Source organism: Trichoderma virens (assembly GCF_000170995.1).
Source record: "Trichoderma virens Gv29-8 chromosome Unknown TRIVIscaffold_86, whole genome shotgun sequence".
In the NCBI taxonomy this organism is placed as follows: Eukaryota; Fungi; Ascomycota; class Sordariomycetes; order Hypocreales; family Hypocreaceae; genus Trichoderma; species Trichoderma virens.
In genome coordinates, this window is record NW_014013663.1 from 870,846 (window position 1) to 889,787 (window position 18,942).

The following is an 18,942-nucleotide window of genomic DNA, read 5'->3' on the forward strand; positions in this document are numbered from 1 at the left end:
GACTTAATGTAGGAGGATAAAGCGAAGAGAACTTAGGGAATAGCTTCAATAATTTTCTCGCCTGAAATACAACTGTTTAATGTTTTGGATTCTTTTCTAGTTGGGCTATGGGCTTGGTGGGAACAGCGGGCTGGAAACAAACAGCCCATGAACCCGCGCGCGTCAGCAAACACAGACAATAGCTGGTCTCTACCATCAAGATCATCTTTCGAATTCCCATCTTCTCATTTTCTCATCATCTCCAACTCCATTCTCTCTCTTTGCGGCATCAGTTGAATGTATTCGCCTCCGTCTCAGCTCGGAGGCAAAAGACGCTGATCATCACCAAATCCCCACGCTCAAATTCCCACTTAACCTGGACCAGAGTCAGTGACGTCAACGCCAGAAACTTGCAATCGAGCTCCAAACAGCGATTCTGACGTCGGCGGCAGACTCAGAATGTGGATTCGAGCTATAAGACTGCAGAGATGGAAGTTGCTCCAGATACGTGAGAAAAATACTCTCCAAATGCCATCGTTTGCGTGGTGATAGCTTCTAACACTCGTTTAGTCCGAAATGGAAGCTCCAGACCAAAGCAGCAGCAATCCGTCCTCCCTTGGACTCAGCAGCGAGCCCGAAATAATAGACAGCTACGACGAACAGCTTCCAACCTCGAGCCATGCCCTCGCCGAAGAAAGCATCCAGACCGAGGTCGAGAACAAAGGCGCTGCTCAGATCAACCATGACGAGCTCGAGGTGAAGAATATCGGATGGAATGAAAAGGCACAATACGTCCCACAGCCGGTGGTCGGTGGAATGAGAAACGAAGAGCTGTGGATCTTGATCCGCCGCTTCAACAAGCAAATCTTCCAAGTCAGGAGCATCGATGCTGTTCCGCTGGCGGATCTGGACATGAACATTGCGGATGACGATGCCTTCTCTCCAGACAAGCTGCGCGCGCAGTTGGAGCGCTTGTACATGACAGTCGTAGTCTCTGTGGTTTCTCTGTGGAATCACATTGTGCGCCTTCGTTCGTGGAGAGAGAGGAAGAGAACAGCGGCGTTTCTGGCTGTGTATAGCCTTGCGTGGCTGTTTGACTTGCTGATGCCCGTCGTCATTGCGTTTCTCATCGTCTTGATTGCCTATCCGCCGGCTAGGACAATCTGTTTTCCTCCAGTACCGCCATCCATGGTCGATTCCAAGACGGGAGGCGTGCAAAAACCGCCTGCTGGTGTCCTTGCCTCTGACAGCTCCATCACCGGTGCGCCAGAGAAACACGAAGGCGAGGGCGTTGAGCAAGAAGCACACAGCTTCGTCAACAGCATCGCGTCGGTATGTGCCGGTGTAAGACCTTTTGCCCCCCTTTAGCGCCTCAGTGAGAGGATTGTTATTAATGTTTCTTCTTCCTCTCTAGGTTGTCATTAGCACGAGCGCGGGAAAGCATCCGCAGGGCGATCCCCACGACGATAACACCGCCCCAGATCCTACAAACATAACAGAGGACATTTCAAATGCCAAAGACGCGACGGACGGAAAAGAGACCAGTGTAGAACATGACAGGACAAAGCAGCCCGTTTCTAATATTGTCTGGACCAGGACGGGGCCTGTCATGCATCTGATTTCGGAATTGGTCGATACTTGGGAGCGGTTTGGCAATGCCCTCAGCCCGACACCACCGTTTCCTATTGAACAGCCCAGGTTGACGCTGTCTGCATGTCTCTTACCCCCCTTCTTCCTCTCGCTCTGGGTTTCTTCATACATGCTGCTTAAAGGCCTCGGGTTTGGTGTTGGGTTTGTTCTCTTTGGCGACCCAATCATCACGCCGGCTCTGCAGTTTGTCAACAGGACATACCCGCGCTGGGAAAAATTCATCCAGCTGCGAAATACAATTCTACGAGGCATCCCAACAAACGCACAGCTTGCGGTCACGCTGCTGCGCATCGGCGAAAAGAACAAGACGCCAATACCTCCGCCTCCATCCTCCGATGCACCACTACCTACAAAGATTGATCCTGAAGCTGCACAGCAGGTTGGCAATCTAGGTACATGTACTTGCTTTACATATTCTTTCTGTTCCACTATATCGTACTAATGAGTTGTAGGCGTCACGGAAGAAGAAGCGAGGGAAGCGCTTCGACCCGATTTAGACCACGCAACAGAAGTAAAAGATGACAGCGAGCAGCGGAAGCCCAAACGGTCACACCGCATCCTCAATTTGCTCAAAGGCACCACCAAAGGCGGCGTGCACACGGCCCTCGCTGCCGACAAAGCCAAAGCTGCCGTTGGTGCTGTTCACGCACGGAATCGTCTAGGCGTGGTTAACAAACCCTCCGACGCCGATTACATGTCGGGCCCAATCTGTTTTCCCGCTCGGTGCCGTGGAAGAAAGGGTCATGCGTACATTACAGCAACAGCTACAAGTCCCGCGCTGAGCTGGACCTCGGATATCGAGGATGTGAACCCAGCGTGGACAGTGGCTATTGAAGACATTGCCGAGCTGAAAAAGGTTGGTGGTCTAGGATGGAAGAGCAAGATTCTTGTCGGATGGGCTATGGAGAGAGAAGTTGTGGATGGACTGGTTGTGAGAACGATGGACGGAAAGGAGCATCACTTGACAGCCATCTCGATGCGCGATGAGCTGTTCAACCGATTGATTGCGATGGGGCATCAGATGTGGGAAGCGTGCTAATGCAGATCCGTTCTCCTGATAGATAGTATTTGTAATGATACCGCGACTTATTAATTCATTCCAATGCGTGTTGTATTCGAAGAGAATTCAACAGCTCCAAAGTCCCAAGAAACTTGAACAGAATCGGATACTCCGACCCTCGCAAAACTGGACTGAAGCAACTTTGGCCGCACTTGATACGTAAATGACTCAGCAAAGACTCTCTAAGAAGATATTCCATTGGCCTAAGAGACGTTTTGATCTGCCGTTCCCAGCTTCTTTGGTGGACCCAACTAAAGTTGATTGGAATGGACAGCTCCACTGCGGCAGCCATCGTGAGAAACTATGTCCGCAGCTGTATGTGGAGTTTATTTCCGGTTGGGTAGTTAAAGTTCGCAAGATGAGTGAGCTACTGGGCTGTAGAACTGGATACAATGGTGAATTAATAATTGGTGACGAGACTTGGGTCAGAGACTTGTTGTTTCCTAGCGTTTACGCGGTGCAGCTCGGCGGTATAAATGGGGGTTGATTGCTGGGTTCCATCAACAGTTACAAAACACATTACACTTGATCGAATATACCTTCGATTAATTCATAAAGAAAAAACAATGGCTCCTACAAAAGTCCTTGTCACCGGCGCATCCGGCTACATGTAAGCTTGATTGAGTGATGCTTAAATGAACGTCAGACTCACACAACACACAAGCGGTGGCTCTGTTCTCACTCGACTCCTCCAGTCCACCCATCCCGATATCAAAAACCTATCGTACAGCGTGCTTGTGCGGAAGCCTGAACATGCAGAGCATTTCAAGTCTCTAGGCATGACGCCAGTCATGTTCGAGAATCTCGACCAGGCGGACCTTTTGAAGAAGGCGGCATCAGAGCATGACATTGTCATTAACTCGGCCAGTGCGTTTAGAGCAATTGGTGCGAGGGCACTTATTGAAGGGTTGGCAGAGAGAAAGAAGATTACTGGTGAACCAGTCTGGTTTATCCATGTAAGTGACGATTGCATCTTGTTCTAGTGTGTTGCGAATGCTGACCTACTTTTGCAAAGACATCTGGTACATCTAGTGTCGGCAATCGTCCTGTGAGCAAAATCTACACTCAAGAGGATGCCCCCTTTGAGTTCAATGACAAGACTCAAGACATTTACGCCTACGAGCTGAAACGCGAAGCACATGACTCGTATCCTCAGCGAGCGTGCGACGTTGCGGTCGTGGCGGCAGGAGAAGACTTCAACGTGCCGACATACATCCTCATGTCACCAACAATCTATGGAACTGGCTCCGGACCGTTTAACAAGCGATCTGTCCAGGTTCCCTTTTTGTCGCGACGGGCTTTGAAGAAGGGATACGCAGAGTACATCGGCGAGGGAGCGGGCGTGTGGGACCACGTCCACATTGACGATACGACAAAGGTGTACGAACTGCTTTTAGAGAAGCTCTTTGCGCAGGCAGATGTACCTTTTGGAAGAAAGGGTATCTACTTTGGCGGCAGTGGGCGCCACTCATGGAAGCAAGTCGCTGAGGGCATTGCCAGGGCTGGCTTTGCGGCGGGCGTCTTGGAGGCCGAGCCGCGGACGATTCGGCTGGAGGATTTGGCGAAGGATACCCCGGGTGCAGTTGAGCAGTACCAGGAGCTGGGACTTGCATCGAGGTCGTGTACAAATGCGGAGTTGACAAGGGAGGTGTTGGGATGGAAGCCAGAGATTGGAGAGGAAGCGTGGGAGAAGGGTTTCGTGGAAGAGATTGAGGCGGCAATGGCTCAGTAGAATGGATATGGGTGGCATATAGCTGCTGGAGTTGGAAAATATGCGATAAGATGATTTAATTGAATAGTTACAAGAAGCTATGTTTTTTCTGCAATCTAGAGATTGATACATTATTCTTCAACCCCAGCAACGACAATGTACTTTTCATACTCTGGCTTGAGCACAAACTTCCTTGCGTCAGTGCTAGAACTCACATCCTTCCATTTCTCCAGAAGCTTGAGCTCCTCCGCACGTCTTTTCCTCGCATAAGTCAGACTATCCGATCCCAAAATCACACGGACTGCCCAAGGACGACCCGCTGCAGCTCCTTGACGCTGAATAACGTCCACCATTGTGGATGCTGCCTTGTTGGGATCGCCGGGGATAGTCCAGGTTGGATCAGGCATAAAGAGGCCAAGATACTGCCCAAAAGATTCGGCGTAGGGCTCAGAAACAGGAGATTCGGGGAAAGCCACCTCGTCTGGATTCACAGCCGCATCGGCGGCGCCATCGTCTCCATCGCGAGGCTGTGCTAGACGTGTTGGAAAGCCACCGATGTCAAAGGCGACGCAGTTGATGCCCATGTGGGACACTTCTTTGTGTAGACTCTCGGCAAAGGAGCTCAATGCTGCCTTTGTCATGCAGTAGTGGGAGAGGTAGGGGAGTGCTCCCCAGGCACAGCCGGAGGAGGTGAATGCAATGGTGCCGTGGCCTTGTGCGCGGAAAAAAGGCAGGATGGCTTGGGACATGTGCAGCTGGCCGAAGACGTTGACTTGAAACATGGTGTTGACATAGTTGTCGCTATACACACATTAATGTTAGGGCCATAGATTTGGGAGTTTGACCAGTAAGAGGAAGGGAAACAGGGCAACACATACTCAGCGTCTTCAGCAGCCTTTAGAGCAGACATGCCGGCATTGTTGATCAAGACGTCAATGTGTCCGAAAATCTCCCACGCCCTCTTCACCTGAGCTTCCACAGTGGACTTTCCAGCTGCGACATCGAGTTCTAGAAGGGCCACATTCCCAGATTTGAGGTGGCCAAGTTTCTTTTCCACGTTTCTGCCAGAGGCAATGACTTTGTCACCGCGGGAGATGATGTGGTTGACCAAGGCGGCGCCGATGCCAGAGGTGGTGCCGGTGACGAGCCATACTGTTTGAGGCATTGTTTTTGTATAAGATGGAGTTTATATATGTGATTTATATGATTTTCAGATTGATTGTGCTATTAATTTAGGAGCGCTCTGAGAGATGAGACTATGGGAGAGTGAAGCATTTTATATTATTGACATCCTTATTATCCTCCAAAGAAGACGCTCTACATGATACGAAGCTCGGGATCGTTCATTGACTGTCAAAGCTATAGCTCCGATATTCCAGTTCAACAATCACACATCACGGACGAATGGTCCGTAGAGTTGAGTGCTTGGTGTAGCACTGTGAAGTATACCGTCAAATGTGGAGTCGAAACGACCAATAATTTGGTCCGCGGACGAACAACGATCTGGCCGAAAGGAGTAGAAATCCAGCCTATTCTAGTTCAATTGGTGATATTAGTTTGTAGATCATGGTGTTAATGCCGATTGGTCAACCCAGGGGCTGAATAGAAGGACTGGTTGCATTCATCAAAGATAATGGCCGAGAGGAGGGAATCAAGGAATCCACAGGCGTGTAGAAGGATCTACCCCTTCTGGGCGCCCATTGTACGGAGATGCGGATTTTGACGGACTTAAAAAAAAAATGTAACTAGTAATTATTGACAGAATGGGCAATAGGAGGAAATTGGCATGGTCGTATTGCAACATGGTAATACGAGGAGCTCCAGTGGAATTGGCCGGTCGTATTGTGAAATGGTAATACGACAAGCTCCAGCATCTCGTCCGTGGGATAGTAGGGATTACATGAGATGGACCACTGGTACTTACTGACAAAATAGGCAGTAGGAGGAAATTGGCCTGATCGTATTGTGAAATGGTTATACGACGAGCTCTGGCATCTCGTCCGTGAGATGGTGGGAGTACATGAGATGGAGCTTGACATGGCATGGGCTCTTCACCTGGTCGCTTACATGAGACGGCCATTGTGTAAATTCGTTTTAATTATGAATGAGTAGCGGTGAGGTGTTACTTTACTCATTTAAGTCAAACGTTGATTTCGCCTCATCCTCTATCTGGAGCTCCATACAGCTTATGTCAATACTGAGGTGACGCCTCTGAAGGATCCGTGATCACCGCACTTAGTGCGCGCCATTGCCGCAGAAATCGAGATGCAGCCGGCATTTGGAGAATCCCGGTATGCTATATATAGCCATCTTGTAACTAGACTACTCCATGAAGCCCTCTTATTATCTGGATCGGCGCTGTTTTGGTGTTTTGCAATGACGTCTGACCACCCGTGAATTAGGATGATGTCATCACGCTTTGCGAAACGAACGTCGACTCTCCCGCCTTTGACGAATGAACAACAAACACGAAATTGAAAGAGCAATTCCAGCTGACTAAAGCTATAAAACTCTTCAATGAGCTACATCTTCCATATTTGTAATTCATCAGGTGCACATCTATCGAGAAGCAGGCACAGAGCTCTATCTCCTAGTGGGCCGCTCAGCAGTAATACGGCACGATGATTTGCCCCGTCTTGACCATGTCGACAAACAGATTACATACAACGCCTAGACGGGGAGAGAAAACAAAACAAAACAACACAAAACAAAACAAAACAGACCTCATAATTACATAAAACCTTCTCGGATCCGAGGATAGAATCGGCTATAGTTCCATCCAAAGCCGCGCAAAGTCTATTCTCCAACCCCGCGCGCCCTATAAATAACATGGACCAGCTCAGCTTCTCACGGCCAGCCGGAGATCCCCAAAGGTCGAAGCAGCGCCACCAACAGCCGACATCATGGATTTCGCTCTGGAGCCTTATGAGGAGGCCGCTTCCTCCTCGTGGTTGATATGCAACACCTGTGGCACGCAGTTTCCCACTGCTGATCGCTCCGCTGTCAAGACGTGCTATGTCTGTGACGATCCTCGCCAGTATGTCCCCCCCACGGGCCAGTCTTTCACTACCATGGCCGATATTCGCGCCTCGGGACATGTGAATGAGTTTGATGCCTATAAGCATGACGATCGTGTCACCTCCATTCACACGGTGCCGCGCTTCGCTATTGGGCAGCGGGCCATCCTGATCCGCACTCCACACGGCAACATCCTGTGGGACTGTATCACGTATTTAGACGCAGAGACGATTGATAAGATCAACAAGCTTGGGGGACTCAAGGCCATCGTCATCAGCCATCCTCACTTCTACAGCTCGCACATCCAGTGGGCGAGAGCGTTCCAATGCCCCGTGTATACTTCATCTGAAGACCTGCGCTGGACAACCACCCCATCCGCCCACCGCAAGCCTCTCACTGAAATCGAGACGGACATTCTGCCTGGGGTCAAAGCTATCAAGCTGGGCGGGCATTTCCCCGGATCCTCGGTGGTGCTATTTGACGGGCGGCTCTTCACTGCAGACACGCTCATGGCGACGCCAGCAGGCATCGGGAAGTGGGATGTAGACGCCCTGGGAGGCAAGCGGGAGAAGCCGCCTGGGCTGAACTCGTTTTCATTCCTCTGGAGTTTCCCGAATAGTATCCCCCTGCCCGCGGATGAGATACACAGAATGTGGGGGATTCTAAAGGCATACAATTTCAGGTCAACGCATGGCATATTGGTAGGAATGGATATTGAGGATGAAAAGATAAAGGACAGGGTGTTGGAGAGTATGAAAATCCAGACAAGGGCCATGGGCAATGTAACGCATGCACTGCTGGATGAGACGCTGTGATGGACGAGCACGCGATGGGCTGACAGCGTGACTTTTGTATATTATGGCATATGCACTGTAACATAGCATAGGGGTATGATCGTCTGATTTAGGAGCCGTTTAATGATAGTTTGTGTCATATTGTATTTGTAGATAATTTTATACTTGATGCTTTGTATACATGTAAGTTGACATGGGCCTCAATCTGTGTTGCGTTACACATTACATGTAAATGAGGACAGGGTATCTTGAAATAAGAAAAAGAGAAGAAAAAAAAAGAGAAAGAAAAAAAAGAGGTAGTAAGAAGAAGAAAAAAAAGCCGTGAAAATGAGATGAGATGAAATGCAAGACCCAAGCGCTTCGCCTAAATTTTTGTGTCCAGCCTAAAACGCCTTCAGTGTGAAAATATACCCATCATATCGTCCTCATCTACCGCGCTTCATTCGAATAAGTAACACGATTGCGGTGGTAGTAGTTTGTAGAGTGTAAGGTCATGTACGGCCAGGATTTAATGCCTGGGCTGTCGGAGACAGCGATTGAGCATCTCCCAGCCCTCGTCGGGCAGGTCGACGACAGAGTCGTTTAGCGTATCGAGAATGAATGGATTTGCTATTTTTTTTGCCTGTCAGCTCTTCCGTTTTTCTTCCGTCAGCGGGTCTTTTCAGGGTAAAAGCTTACGCATAAGAGAGAGGGCCATGTCTCCCGCTCCAACGGCCATATCCATTCTCGCCGAGGTATAGCATCCATATCGCTCTTGGAGCTCCAACATGGTCTTCCACAGCTCCTTAGTCGCATCAGGGCTCATGCCGCCGCAGCTAAGCACTGAGCATGTGCTTCCCTGGCGACTGCGCGCATACTCGGGAACGGAAGGGCGACGCTCAGACATTGTGTGGACTGAGGGTTGGACTGAAGGTGCAACAGAGACAGATGAAGATATAACAGAGGAATTGCTGGCGGTGATTGTAGTGGCGGCGGTTGTGGTAGTGTTGATGTGGATGATGCAGTTGAGCTGGCCGATTTCAAGGTCGTCGCTTATAGAGGACCACTGGGAGCTAATTGAAGAAGATGATGAGTTGCGGCGCATTGTATGCCGGAGATGGCGGATCGACGGGCTCTTTGTTGTTTCCGGAGCGTGCGAGCAGCAGTTATGGTATGTTGGCTCACGCACACACAACGGACTCTGACTCTCTCACGCAACAGCAGCAAGGAGCAGGACAGAGTAGAAGCGGAGTAAGACTACAAGACAAGAGAGTTGTTCTACAGTCAGACCACTTTCAACGGGTAGAGTATCAACGAAAAAGAGGAGGTGAGAGGGGGACTGGCGCTCGACTTATACGCAGCGACGCTCGTGCCAAAAAGGGCGCCAAGTGCACAAGCAGATGCATGACAAGCTCGGCAAGACGCCCGATTTCCTTTCCCTGCTTGCCTGACGTCGATCCAGGCGCTGTCTCAGTTCACCAGGAGGGAGTGGGTCACAAGTCGATGCCGAAGCTGGGCTTGAAGCTTGAATACGTGGCTGGCAGTCATGCTACCTCAGATTTGGAAACGGGTAATCCGCCCACGGGCTTGTAGCCGTCGAGTAGCAGCATGTACCCTCTCCGTTGCTTTCGTGGGTTTTCACTTGCTGCAAGAATTTGAATTTGTAAAATTCTAAAAAAAGGAGTCATCGCCAGGGATCAAAACGAAGGAAAACTCTGCAAACTGGAGAATGGCTTTGTCCAATTCCACCGCACTTGACTACTTGCGTCGTTCACGTTCCTGTGCCCCTTGACTAGCATCGCAAGCCATCAAGGCACACACGAGCTGCACGCCCGCGATACTGCATTTTATTTGGCTGCCCTCTTCCGGGATCCCTTGGCCCACCTCGTTTCGTACGGACGCATTACATCCCTCGCCCAGAGCGGCAAGGACTACGCCAACCAGAAAAAGGGAAGAAAGGGAAGATGAAAGAAGGAAAGAAAAGAAAAAATTGTTCAAAGCACCCAGCAAAAAAACGGGTTGGTGTCGTCAACGTCGTCGCCATTGGCCCGGTGTCCAGGGATTTTAATTACGGCACGGAAGATGCGTGACTAGCATCGAGTCACCAGTGCCCAACCAAGCTCACTAGACAGGGTTCGACTCATTCGAAAGCTGCATGCGCCGGATGTGACGCTCAAGTGCCGGCCAACGGCATTTGCTGGATCCATGGATACGGTGGGATCGAGGATCGTGAAGGAGTGAGAAAAAAAGAGAAGAAAAAAAAAGAGCGGTCGCCTGGATGGGGCCACCACACCATCACGGCCAGCTTCCAGAGCATCCAGAATATCCGGTATATCCAGAATTACGTCTACAATCTGTCGACATTGTCGTAAGGATGAGGCGAGAGGGCCTATGGATGCAGCGGCGTGACGCGGGCGACCAAGGTGACTCGCAGACCGAAGCCCGCAAAGAGGTGACGGCCTCTTCATTCTCCGTATCTTTGGTGTTTTGTTCTTTGTCTTTTCGTCCTCTCGCATGCGCGAGTCGTACAGCGTGCGTGATCCGACATTGCTACAAGAGAAAACTCTGCGTTTCACACTCCGTAACCAGGGGAGGGCAACCCCCATGAGCGCGAATATTGTTCTGCTTCCCGTATCAACCGGCCGGGCGCGGGCGCGGATACGGCACGAGTCTAGTGGTTCGTGATGGCCAAGGACGAAATGAAACAGCCCTCCTCTTGTCGCATATGGTTGTCACAAATGGATTATAGTATATTGATGCCTACCGGTAGCTGCATGTATTTGTCTCATCACGTAGTCCTTGACACACACTTTGCACGTACAAGAGCAAATGACTGCTTCACGCCGCCTTAGTTCGGGGAATAGCGGCGATGCAAGCAGCCGATTCAGACAGCTACTCTCGATCCGTCCTCGACAAAGACCGACCCGAGACAAAGGAGGTTCGTAGCATTAAGCGATAAGGGAATACTATTACAAAGGCATGAATAGCCGGAGCGGGGGAGAAGAAACAGGTCACTCAGTGCTGATCTTTTGCCGTTTGGAATCTCCCGGATTGTCTTGTTCAGGAAGTTCTCATAGGCCAATGCAGCCGGCCTCGGAGATGGGAAATGCTTAGCTAAACGGCATTTCGATTTCCAACCAACCCAAAATACTACCTGTACATAGTACTAACAAGAAGCTGAGCTGAGCTGAGCGCAGAACAAGCTTTGGAGCGAGGTGAAGCTTGTACTTTGAGCCCCGTTTGCCGCTTTGCCCTAGACAAGGGAAGAATCATGTGAGAGCCCGGATGCACGCGGGAGGGGCCTATTGAGTGGATTTTGAGCTTGGGAGCCAAGGAGCCTAATCAACCGCATCGATAATTCTCCAGTTTAGTTGGCCTCATGGTATGTTGTTTTCGCAGCTGATGCTGTTGTGGCTGGTGCCAAGCGACTTCGCCAGGTATGAAGACTCAGCCATTTGACACGTATCAAGGAGGCAATGCTATATAGTTTATGCATCATATTTCTCCGCCCAGCTCTGCCTCGACAAGGGGGCGTAACAGAGCCAAATGGGGCACGTTTCTCGTTGGCAAGACGAGAGGAGAGGTCTTTGCATGGGATTCGCTAAACGACCAAACGCCCTGCAATTTGAAGCACGGCCATTCCGATTTTCTGGATCGGGGAGGGATCCGATCGAGCCGCCTCAACCAATTCAAATGGCATTTGCTCTCTTGAACCCTGAAATCGAGGCCCCATACATTTGCGGCTTAGGGCCAGAAGGCTGATCTGATGCTCGTCTACCGCAAGCCACCGCCGACCCTTCCGTAGCCGATGGACGAATGGGATTGACACTTTGTGGTAACGTGATGCCAATATTGACGCTTCTGCTCCTTTTAGGGGCTACACGTGCGCATGGCGCGTTTGTTCTTGGCGAGGGCTTCACCTGGTTGCCGGGACACGTATGTGTGTGGTGGCTCAATCCCATCAGCTCGACGTGTCTGTCTCCGTTTGATAGGGCTCGCAGTTGCAGCTGCTTACTGGCTACATGCACGTGTAAGCATTTCACAGACGAGGGATTCAAGGATATGATGAAGCAAAAAAACTGCAATTCAATTGGTCTAATTCTGCATGAGGAATCCTCCAGTAAGCCGCGATAAAGAAAACAAGACAAGAAAAAGAAGTGACTTCCATCTACTTGCATCTACATTTGATCCCAATAGTCCCAACTCAACTCTTCGCCACCCTGGCCATTTATCCATTATTCAGCAGGTAGGGCTGAGTAAAGTAACCAAGCCCATCAGCTCAGCTTACTTACTGGCACTTTGGGTAGGCCTGCTTGGATGACGCAGTCTTGAACAGCTTAACCTCGTCCTTGCGGCGAGCCTCGAGGCCGGGCAGCACTTTCCCTCCTGCCATGCGCCACTTGGGGAGTTCCTCAGCGGCAACGGTATTGGCAGCTTCACCATTGTTGAGGCGCTTCACGAGAGTCGATGTCTTGGCGTTGCCGCAGCCAACGTTGAAGACCCAAGACGTCAGAGCCGCCCATTGGTTGTCGTTGAGCTTTGGCTTGGTGTTGAGATAGTCGGCAAGGCACTTTGTGTACTTGGGTAGGTCGTCCAGCAGCAGCTCCTTGGCCGTAGTCTTGGTCAGGGGGAACTTGTACTTGACCTCTCGGCAGTTCTTCTGCTGGCAGAGATGGCCGTAGCCAACTGTGGGCAGACCAATGGGGTCGGGCTTTGGGCTAGCGACGAAGCCCTCCCACTTGGCGATCAGATCGACGCCGGCTCCGTTGATGGTCTTGCAGTAGCTGGAAGACGATGAGCCACCGCCAGATGATTCACACTTCTTGGTCACGAAGCCGCTGGATCCCGTCTTGACGTAGTAGTCGGCGACGTAGCAGCCATCGGCAGTCTTGTCCCAGATGTTGTTGCCGTTGACGCTGGTTCCCGTCGTCTGGCAGCTGATGGAGATGTCCTGGTTCTTCTTGTAGGACTTCTTGACGGCGTAGCTGGTGCCAGGCCCGGTGCGGCAATTGACAGTATCGCCAGTGATGGGATAGGCGCTGACAATGGATGCCAGAGAAAAGACGAGGGCTGCAATGGAGGTCTTCATTTTGTAGGTTGTAGTGTATCTATTAGAAGATGCTGTGAAAGGAGATGAGGCTGATGGTTTCTGTAGTGAGTTGTCTTTGTGTCGATGCTGAACGAATGAATCAACTCGAGGGCTCGGCAATGCCCCTTATATACCTGTTTTGACACCATCGACAGTTGAAGATATTTCCACCTCGCTTTCATCGCATCCTCAGAGCAAACATCGCCGTTGTCGTTGAAACAGACGAACAGCTTCCTCTTTCGTGATGCGGCTGAAGCTCCAAGGCCAGGACCTGCATTAGGCCTGATCTGAAAATAGACATGGAAGCGACGCTGACTTGCGAACTCCTTTCCCATTTCGCACGCAACTGCGAGCATCAAGTGTCCGTGCGACGAGATTCATCCGATTGATTACTGCTCTTTGACGACGCTATTTGCCGTTTTAGTATGCTCCGCGATATGTAGCATCGTCAAGTCCCTGAAGAAAAAAATGAGCATCATCTATCTTTAGCATCAGTACTCCATCGAGGCCCTTGGTATTAATTAAAATTGCTATTTACAGACCTTCAGCTGAGTTGGGGGATCTGCCCGATCTCCCGCAATGTTTATGGTTATGGTTATGGCTTCCCGTAAGACGGCGCAACACGATGCCGCATTTGCACTCAGCAGGGGTTGTTTTCTGCCATGCTTATTTATCCGCAAGGCTGCGAAGGTCTTTGTCGGTGGGTCTAATAGTAGCCTTTCCAACTGTTGATCATAATTTAATGAGTGCTCTTTTCTTACTTCACAGTCTGGAATGGTCTTTGCTAAAATTAGGCAAGATGAAGCTGGGGGGCCATGGAAGCGGCGTGATACAACTGACGAGATGACTTGATATCGAACCCATTAGTTACTTTCAGATTTTTCTATTTGTCAACCCCAACAGGGGCATGTCTGCCTAATACCGAGAAAATATATGTATGACACGGTCGGGCAGGCTGATTCCGCTCTTCAATGTGTCCGATAAGCAACGCTTGCAATTCCATTCCAGCATCATGCTCGTCGCTAAAGCATGCTAAATAAACCGCATATCGCTGCGCGCCCTGAATGCATTATAACTGCTATTCCAAAAAACCGATAAAGGGAATCAATGAAGAGAGAAAATGAAAAGGAGAGGAGAGGAGAGAAATCAAACAGTACAAAAGGAGGGGGGGGAACTCGCTGGCTATGCTTCTAAAAGACTCGTCTCTCTACCAACCTGCTGATACACAGACACACTGCTCAAAGGAAACGACATGACCTCTTCATAAGAGTGAAATCCATTACACCGCTGGCACAGGAAACCCGGCTCGGGTTTCAAAATGTTGCAGATTTCGAGGATCGCTCGCAGTCGGAACTTTGCAAACAGCGGCACGTCGATGCGTGGCAGAGCCAGCGTGAGCGTGACAACAACTGCATACATGTGCAGCAGGAAAACGAGTAGGAACGGGTTTTTTGCGCTGAGGGAGACGTAGGAGGCGGCCGAGTTCTTGACGAACCACGCTGTGAAGGGGTATACGAGGCGGTATTGATCTTCGGCGGAGATGTCGGAGCCGAGCCGTTCGTAGACAAGTCGCATGACGTCTCGGAGTTGTCGAAGCACAGCTGATAGATCGCGGTCGCCTTGGAAACAAAAGGCCAGGCCGTTGACCGAGGCGATGCCATCTGCTAGCAGCTTCTTGACGAGAGCGAAGCGATGCTCGACGTCTCCTGTCTCGGGAGGTGATGCGGCTGCTTGCTCTTCGGTTTCGTAGTACATTGGTTCGTATGCAAAGATTCGGTGAAAGGCCGACCGTTTGAGCCAAGGCTTCATCCGGGTGGCCACCTGCTCTACTGTGAGCGGTGTGGAAGAGAGAATAATATTGTCGAGGCTTACTGTAGAGATGTTTCCGGCCAAGGTCATCAGGGAACGACTATTTGCAGTAATGGTTAGCTAATGCATGTTTTATGTGATTATAGCATGTGTTTGTATCGGTGTTGTTTTCTTTGATTTATCTTGCATGAGGGAATAATCTATACTTACTGGTCGGACATTATATATGAGCATCCCAGCGACGCGGCCAAGATTGCATCGGCATTGTCTTTGGAAAAGGACCCCATTGCTCGATACAGTCCATGGAGAGCTAGCTTTCGGTATTGATATGCATCCTCGGAAGCCTCGTGTGACTTTGTTGTTACTGCAAGTCGCTGTGCCGATGTAGCAGCCAAGGTATGTGCGACAAAGTCGTATTGCGTTGCGAGTTGGAAAAGCCTAATCAAACAAAAGTCAGGCCCATCAACTTGAAAGTCTTGGGAAAGGATCCAATCCGAACTCAACACTTACACGCCCATCTCACCCCATAGTAGGCAAATGTTAGTTGTCTTGCTCAGATCGAGGATGTTGGCAACCAGAGCCATCTTGTAGATGTACCGCAGGTCCTTCATAGGCATGTTATGCCAGCTCGGGGACGGTGACAACCACCCAAAGGGCGGTTCCCCTGATTCTTTCCATTGTGCACAGGATTTTTCAATGTCCACCGGCCACCAGAGAGCTGAAGCGGCTTTTTCGTCTGGGTCCTCAGCTTGGTCCTCAGCTTGGTCGGGGTACTTGCATGCAATCTTTGAAGAGAGACATCTGTGACTGCAATGTGAAAGAAAAAGTCGTTAGCATGAAGCCAAGTGGATTTCAAATGAAAAGGAGAATGGAGAGAGAAAAAACAAACCATGTTGGCCGAAACTCATCACACTTGACATGTCGCTGCTTACAAGCTTGGCAGCCCAACTTTGATTTCGTGTGGCTTCGCCGTAACACAGGCTTTACGGTCGCCATGTTTCCAAGCATTTCCAACTGCTCTGTGAAGGCGACTTGCAAACCGGGTTCCCTCCTATTCATTAAGGATCGCATGTTCTCAGTGTCTTTTGTCTCAAGAGGGAACCAGGGCAATAGGGTTGTGGGGCGAGGTTTGCCACAAAGATTTGGCATAGATTGATCCGCATGGACCCTATTCCTTTCTTTCGCAAAACGCTCCGTCGTTAGCACAAGAACCTCCGCGGGATCTGAGATCTAGGCCTATTGAAGCCCGCTTGCAGTGGCCCCCTGGCATGACAAATGCACACATAAAGGCCAAGCTAAGCCTTGTCTCTGGCAACTAGCTCAGAAGACTTCGTATTTTGGAATTTGATAATCAAAAGGATTCAAAGCGCTGTTCGCCTTACCAGCACAACAAGAGCCGCGCGCGTTATCGCCTCTCGCTTGTTATAATGGTGTGGGACTTGTTAGACTCCACATATTAAGCTATGGTTGAAGTGGTTGTAAGAATTGGTTTCCCCAAAAGGAACTTGCATGCTGACAAGAAAAGAGAGAAAGGGAAAAGAGGGGACCGTGGACCGGTTTATATACATTATAAATTATACCCCCCTTTTAAAATCATTTCCGCTATTGGCAGTCAAGCTGCAATAGTACCTGTAGCCCCCATATAATCTATACACGTAAACAGAAAGGAACACACATGTACGGAGTAGTCTCTCACTTATTTTGCTATTAATGGTGTTTTCCGAGAGCCGCTACCTCGATGACGGCATCTGCAAAGACTTGGGGGCTCTGCAGCGGAATGTTCTCGCCACACCCGTGCACAATGTGATGCACCCGAGGCCCTGCAAAGTGCTGAGCTGTCGACGATCCATCGGTTGCGGGAAAGACTGGCGCCTGGTCCGGATCCAGCGTCACAGACGGGGCATGGATGACGGGCAGCGAGTCTAGCTTGTCGGCCAACTCTGCGTAGTCTGGGTCGCCAGGCGCGTAGAGCAGGCGGTTGCGGTAAAAGTTGGTCGCAATGTCTACATAGTCTGGGTTGCGAAACGCCGGAACCGCAGCGTCAAGCTCTGCTTGTGTCCAGTTCCACTGTGGACTGTTCTTGGACCACAGAGTCTCAGCCCATCCTCGCGTGTCATTGGCGAGCGCGCTGAATCCTTGCGGTGTGAGAAAGACGTAAAAGTACCAGCGGTTAGCCAGGGCCGCGGGAGGCGCGATAGCCCAAGCTGTCTGGCGATTCTGGATAAGGTATGAATTTGCGGCCACCATTCCGGAGCATCGACCCGGCCACAGGGCTGCCGCAGCGTTGACAGCAACAGTGCCCCAGTCGTAGCCGGCGAATATTGCCTTGTCGATATCCAGACTGTCCATCAGGTCAACAATGTCCTTGCCAAGGGCGGCCTGTTCCGCACTGCGTGGGGTGGTGGGAGACAAAAAGGTCGTGGTTCCATAGCCTCGCATATACGGGACAATCAAACGAAATCCCTGTGCCACCAGCTTAGGCACTACGTCGACGTAGGTGTCGATGGAGTAGGGGAAGCCGTGTATCATCACGACCACTGGTGCGGATGAGTTTCCCGGAGCTGAATCGTAGTAAGCGATGGACAGAGTGGAAGTGTTGACATGGCGGACGGGCGTCAGCGTTCGTTGGAGGCCTGACTCAGGCTTAATCGCAGTTGAAGAGCAAGGCAGACTGAGCAGAGCAAGAAGCAACACGCCCCGTATAGGTCTGCTGAGGAAAGACAGGGGGAACTGCATAGTTGCAGAGACAGACAGAGAGACAACGTTGTATCGAGATGTACCCGAAGGTAAGAGGCCTCTGTGTCCTATCGAGATGGGACTTGTCGGCGAGTTTAATCAAAGCAAAAGTCTTTCCGACAAAGACAACCAACTAGCATTTTATACACGAACAAGCAAGCTCAGTTTTCCCTTTTGACCGCCTGGGAGGCCTGAAACAGGAATTACGATAACAGCAACGATCAATATCGACCATTCTGCAAGGAAACATCTAGTTTTGGCGTGCCGAAGCAATATTCTGTGTGGAATATCCCATACTGCCGCCCAAAGCACGATGCCATTCACAGCGGCGGTTGACCATACTATCGCCATACGCACCAAAGCTGAGCTAACACAACATGATCTTCACCATTAGGCGCGGCTTGAACAGGGTCGGCAAGCCTGGTAGGGCCCAAGATAGCTCTTTTAGCAGATTTCGTCAGCGTGTCAGATTTTAGCGGCGGCCGCGACAAGTGGAGGAAGCGAAAACCCGCCCAGCATCCCCCATCTGTCGATTGGGAGCGATCTAACGGCATAGAGAGTTGAGGAGTGGATGTTTTGAGAAGGATTTTTGTCTTTGACAGAGCGTAGGGCTGTGCTCTGTTGGCAAGCCATCTCAACTGAGACAACCAAGATGTGGAATCCTTGTTCAACTCGATCCCTGCGGCGGACACCCGACCCTGGCCTCGAACGCGATATCTCCATAGTAGAACCCGATCCCTGTCAGCAATCCTCCCGCCAGACTGGCACCAATTTTGCCTCCAATGAGCTAAAGTCATGGCACTTGCGCAGACTAACACCGTCAACTCAGTGTCAGAACCTTGGATCCTGAGTTGGACCAGTCAGACACAAAAACGTCTTTCCCCCCTTGGCTAATTCGCCGGCGGCCGGCGACTCAGGTACAACAACTTAAACGAGTTACCCATGCGAGCAACTTCTATATCCGAATATAGAGGTAAAATTTAGTGTCAAGATGAGATTTTCAATGCCGAACAGCTGGTTCAATAAAAGGCTATACCCCAGCTTTTGCCATCTCTGAATATAACGCGCAAAATGCCGCCGATCAAAACCAACTAGTACTATGTGTATTGACATACAT

At 50.4% G+C, this 18,942-nt stretch overlaps 9 protein-coding genes across 9 annotated transcripts; 3 read left to right on the forward strand and 6 right to left on the reverse strand.

Moving 5' to 3' along the window:
• Nucleotides 1–555: 555 nt before the first annotated feature.
• TRIVIDRAFT_47297 (uncharacterized protein) lies at nt 556–2,668 on the forward strand (the record flags this gene model as incomplete). The annotated part of the gene is made up of 3 exons (XM_014097256.1): nt 556–1,311; nt 1,394–2,021; nt 2,082–2,668. The coding sequence occupies 3 exons, from the start codon at nt 556–558 to the stop codon at nt 2,666–2,668; spliced, it is 1,971 nt and encodes a 656-aa protein (XP_013952731.1).
• A 587-nt stretch (nt 2,669–3,255) lies between these two features.
• Nucleotides 3,256–4,421, forward strand: TRIVIDRAFT_47714 (uncharacterized protein; the record flags this gene model as incomplete). Its single annotated transcript, XM_014097257.1, has 3 exons — nt 3,256–3,299; nt 3,354–3,645; nt 3,705–4,421. 3 exons carry the CDS (start codon nt 3,256–3,258, stop codon nt 4,419–4,421), a joined length of 1,053 nt encoding a protein of 350 aa, XP_013952732.1.
• Nucleotides 4,422–4,531: 110 nt separating this feature from the next.
• On the reverse strand, nt 4,532–5,565 carry TRIVIDRAFT_47359 (uncharacterized protein; the record flags this gene model as incomplete). The annotated part of the gene is made up of 2 exons (XM_014097258.1): nt 4,532–5,201; nt 5,279–5,565. 2 exons carry the CDS (start codon nt 5,563–5,565, stop codon nt 4,532–4,534), a joined length of 957 nt encoding a protein of 318 aa, XP_013952733.1.
• Nucleotides 5,566–5,787: 222 nt separating this feature from the next.
• Nucleotides 5,788–6,480, reverse strand: TRIVIDRAFT_68542 (uncharacterized protein; the record flags this gene model as incomplete). The annotated part of the gene is made up of 2 exons (XM_014097259.1): nt 5,788–5,934; nt 6,325–6,480. The coding sequence occupies 2 exons, from the start codon at nt 6,478–6,480 to the stop codon at nt 5,788–5,790; spliced, it is 303 nt and encodes a 100-aa protein (XP_013952734.1).
• Nucleotides 6,481–7,303: 823 nt separating this feature from the next.
• Nucleotides 7,304–8,325, forward strand: TRIVIDRAFT_194271 (uncharacterized protein; the record flags this gene model as incomplete). The annotated part of the gene is made up of 2 exons (XM_014097260.1): nt 7,304–8,200; nt 8,305–8,325. The coding sequence occupies 2 exons, from the start codon at nt 7,304–7,306 to the stop codon at nt 8,323–8,325; spliced, it is 918 nt and encodes a 305-aa protein (XP_013952735.1).
• A 413-nt stretch (nt 8,326–8,738) lies between these two features.
• TRIVIDRAFT_9565 (uncharacterized protein) lies at nt 8,739–9,113 on the reverse strand (the record flags this gene model as incomplete). Its single annotated transcript, XM_014096974.1, has 2 exons — nt 8,739–8,821; nt 8,891–9,113. Coding segments are annotated over 2 exons (306 nt in total), but the record flags the coding sequence as incomplete, so codon positions are not given.
• A 3,366-nt stretch (nt 9,114–12,479) lies between these two features.
• Nucleotides 12,480–13,175, reverse strand: TRIVIDRAFT_47208 (glycoside hydrolase family 24 protein; the record flags this gene model as incomplete). The annotated part of the gene is made up of 1 exon (XM_014097370.1): nt 12,480–13,175. A coding segment is annotated over one exon (696 nt), but the record flags the coding sequence as incomplete, so codon positions are not given.
• Nucleotides 13,176–14,462: 1,287 nt separating this feature from the next.
• Nucleotides 14,463–16,085, reverse strand: TRIVIDRAFT_51004 (uncharacterized protein; the record flags this gene model as incomplete). The annotated part of the gene is made up of 5 exons (XM_014097261.1): nt 14,463–15,101; nt 15,153–15,189; nt 15,300–15,527; nt 15,600–15,896; nt 15,979–16,085. The coding sequence occupies 5 exons, from the start codon at nt 16,083–16,085 to the stop codon at nt 14,463–14,465; spliced, it is 1,308 nt and encodes a 435-aa protein (XP_013952736.1).
• A 711-nt stretch (nt 16,086–16,796) lies between these two features.
• Nucleotides 16,797–17,825, reverse strand: TRIVIDRAFT_159051 (uncharacterized protein; the record flags this gene model as incomplete). Its single annotated transcript, XM_014097262.1, has 1 exon — nt 16,797–17,825. One exon carries the CDS (start codon nt 17,823–17,825, stop codon nt 16,797–16,799), a length of 1,029 nt encoding a protein of 342 aa, XP_013952737.1.
• Between the last annotated feature and the right edge of the window lie 1,117 nt (nt 17,826–18,942).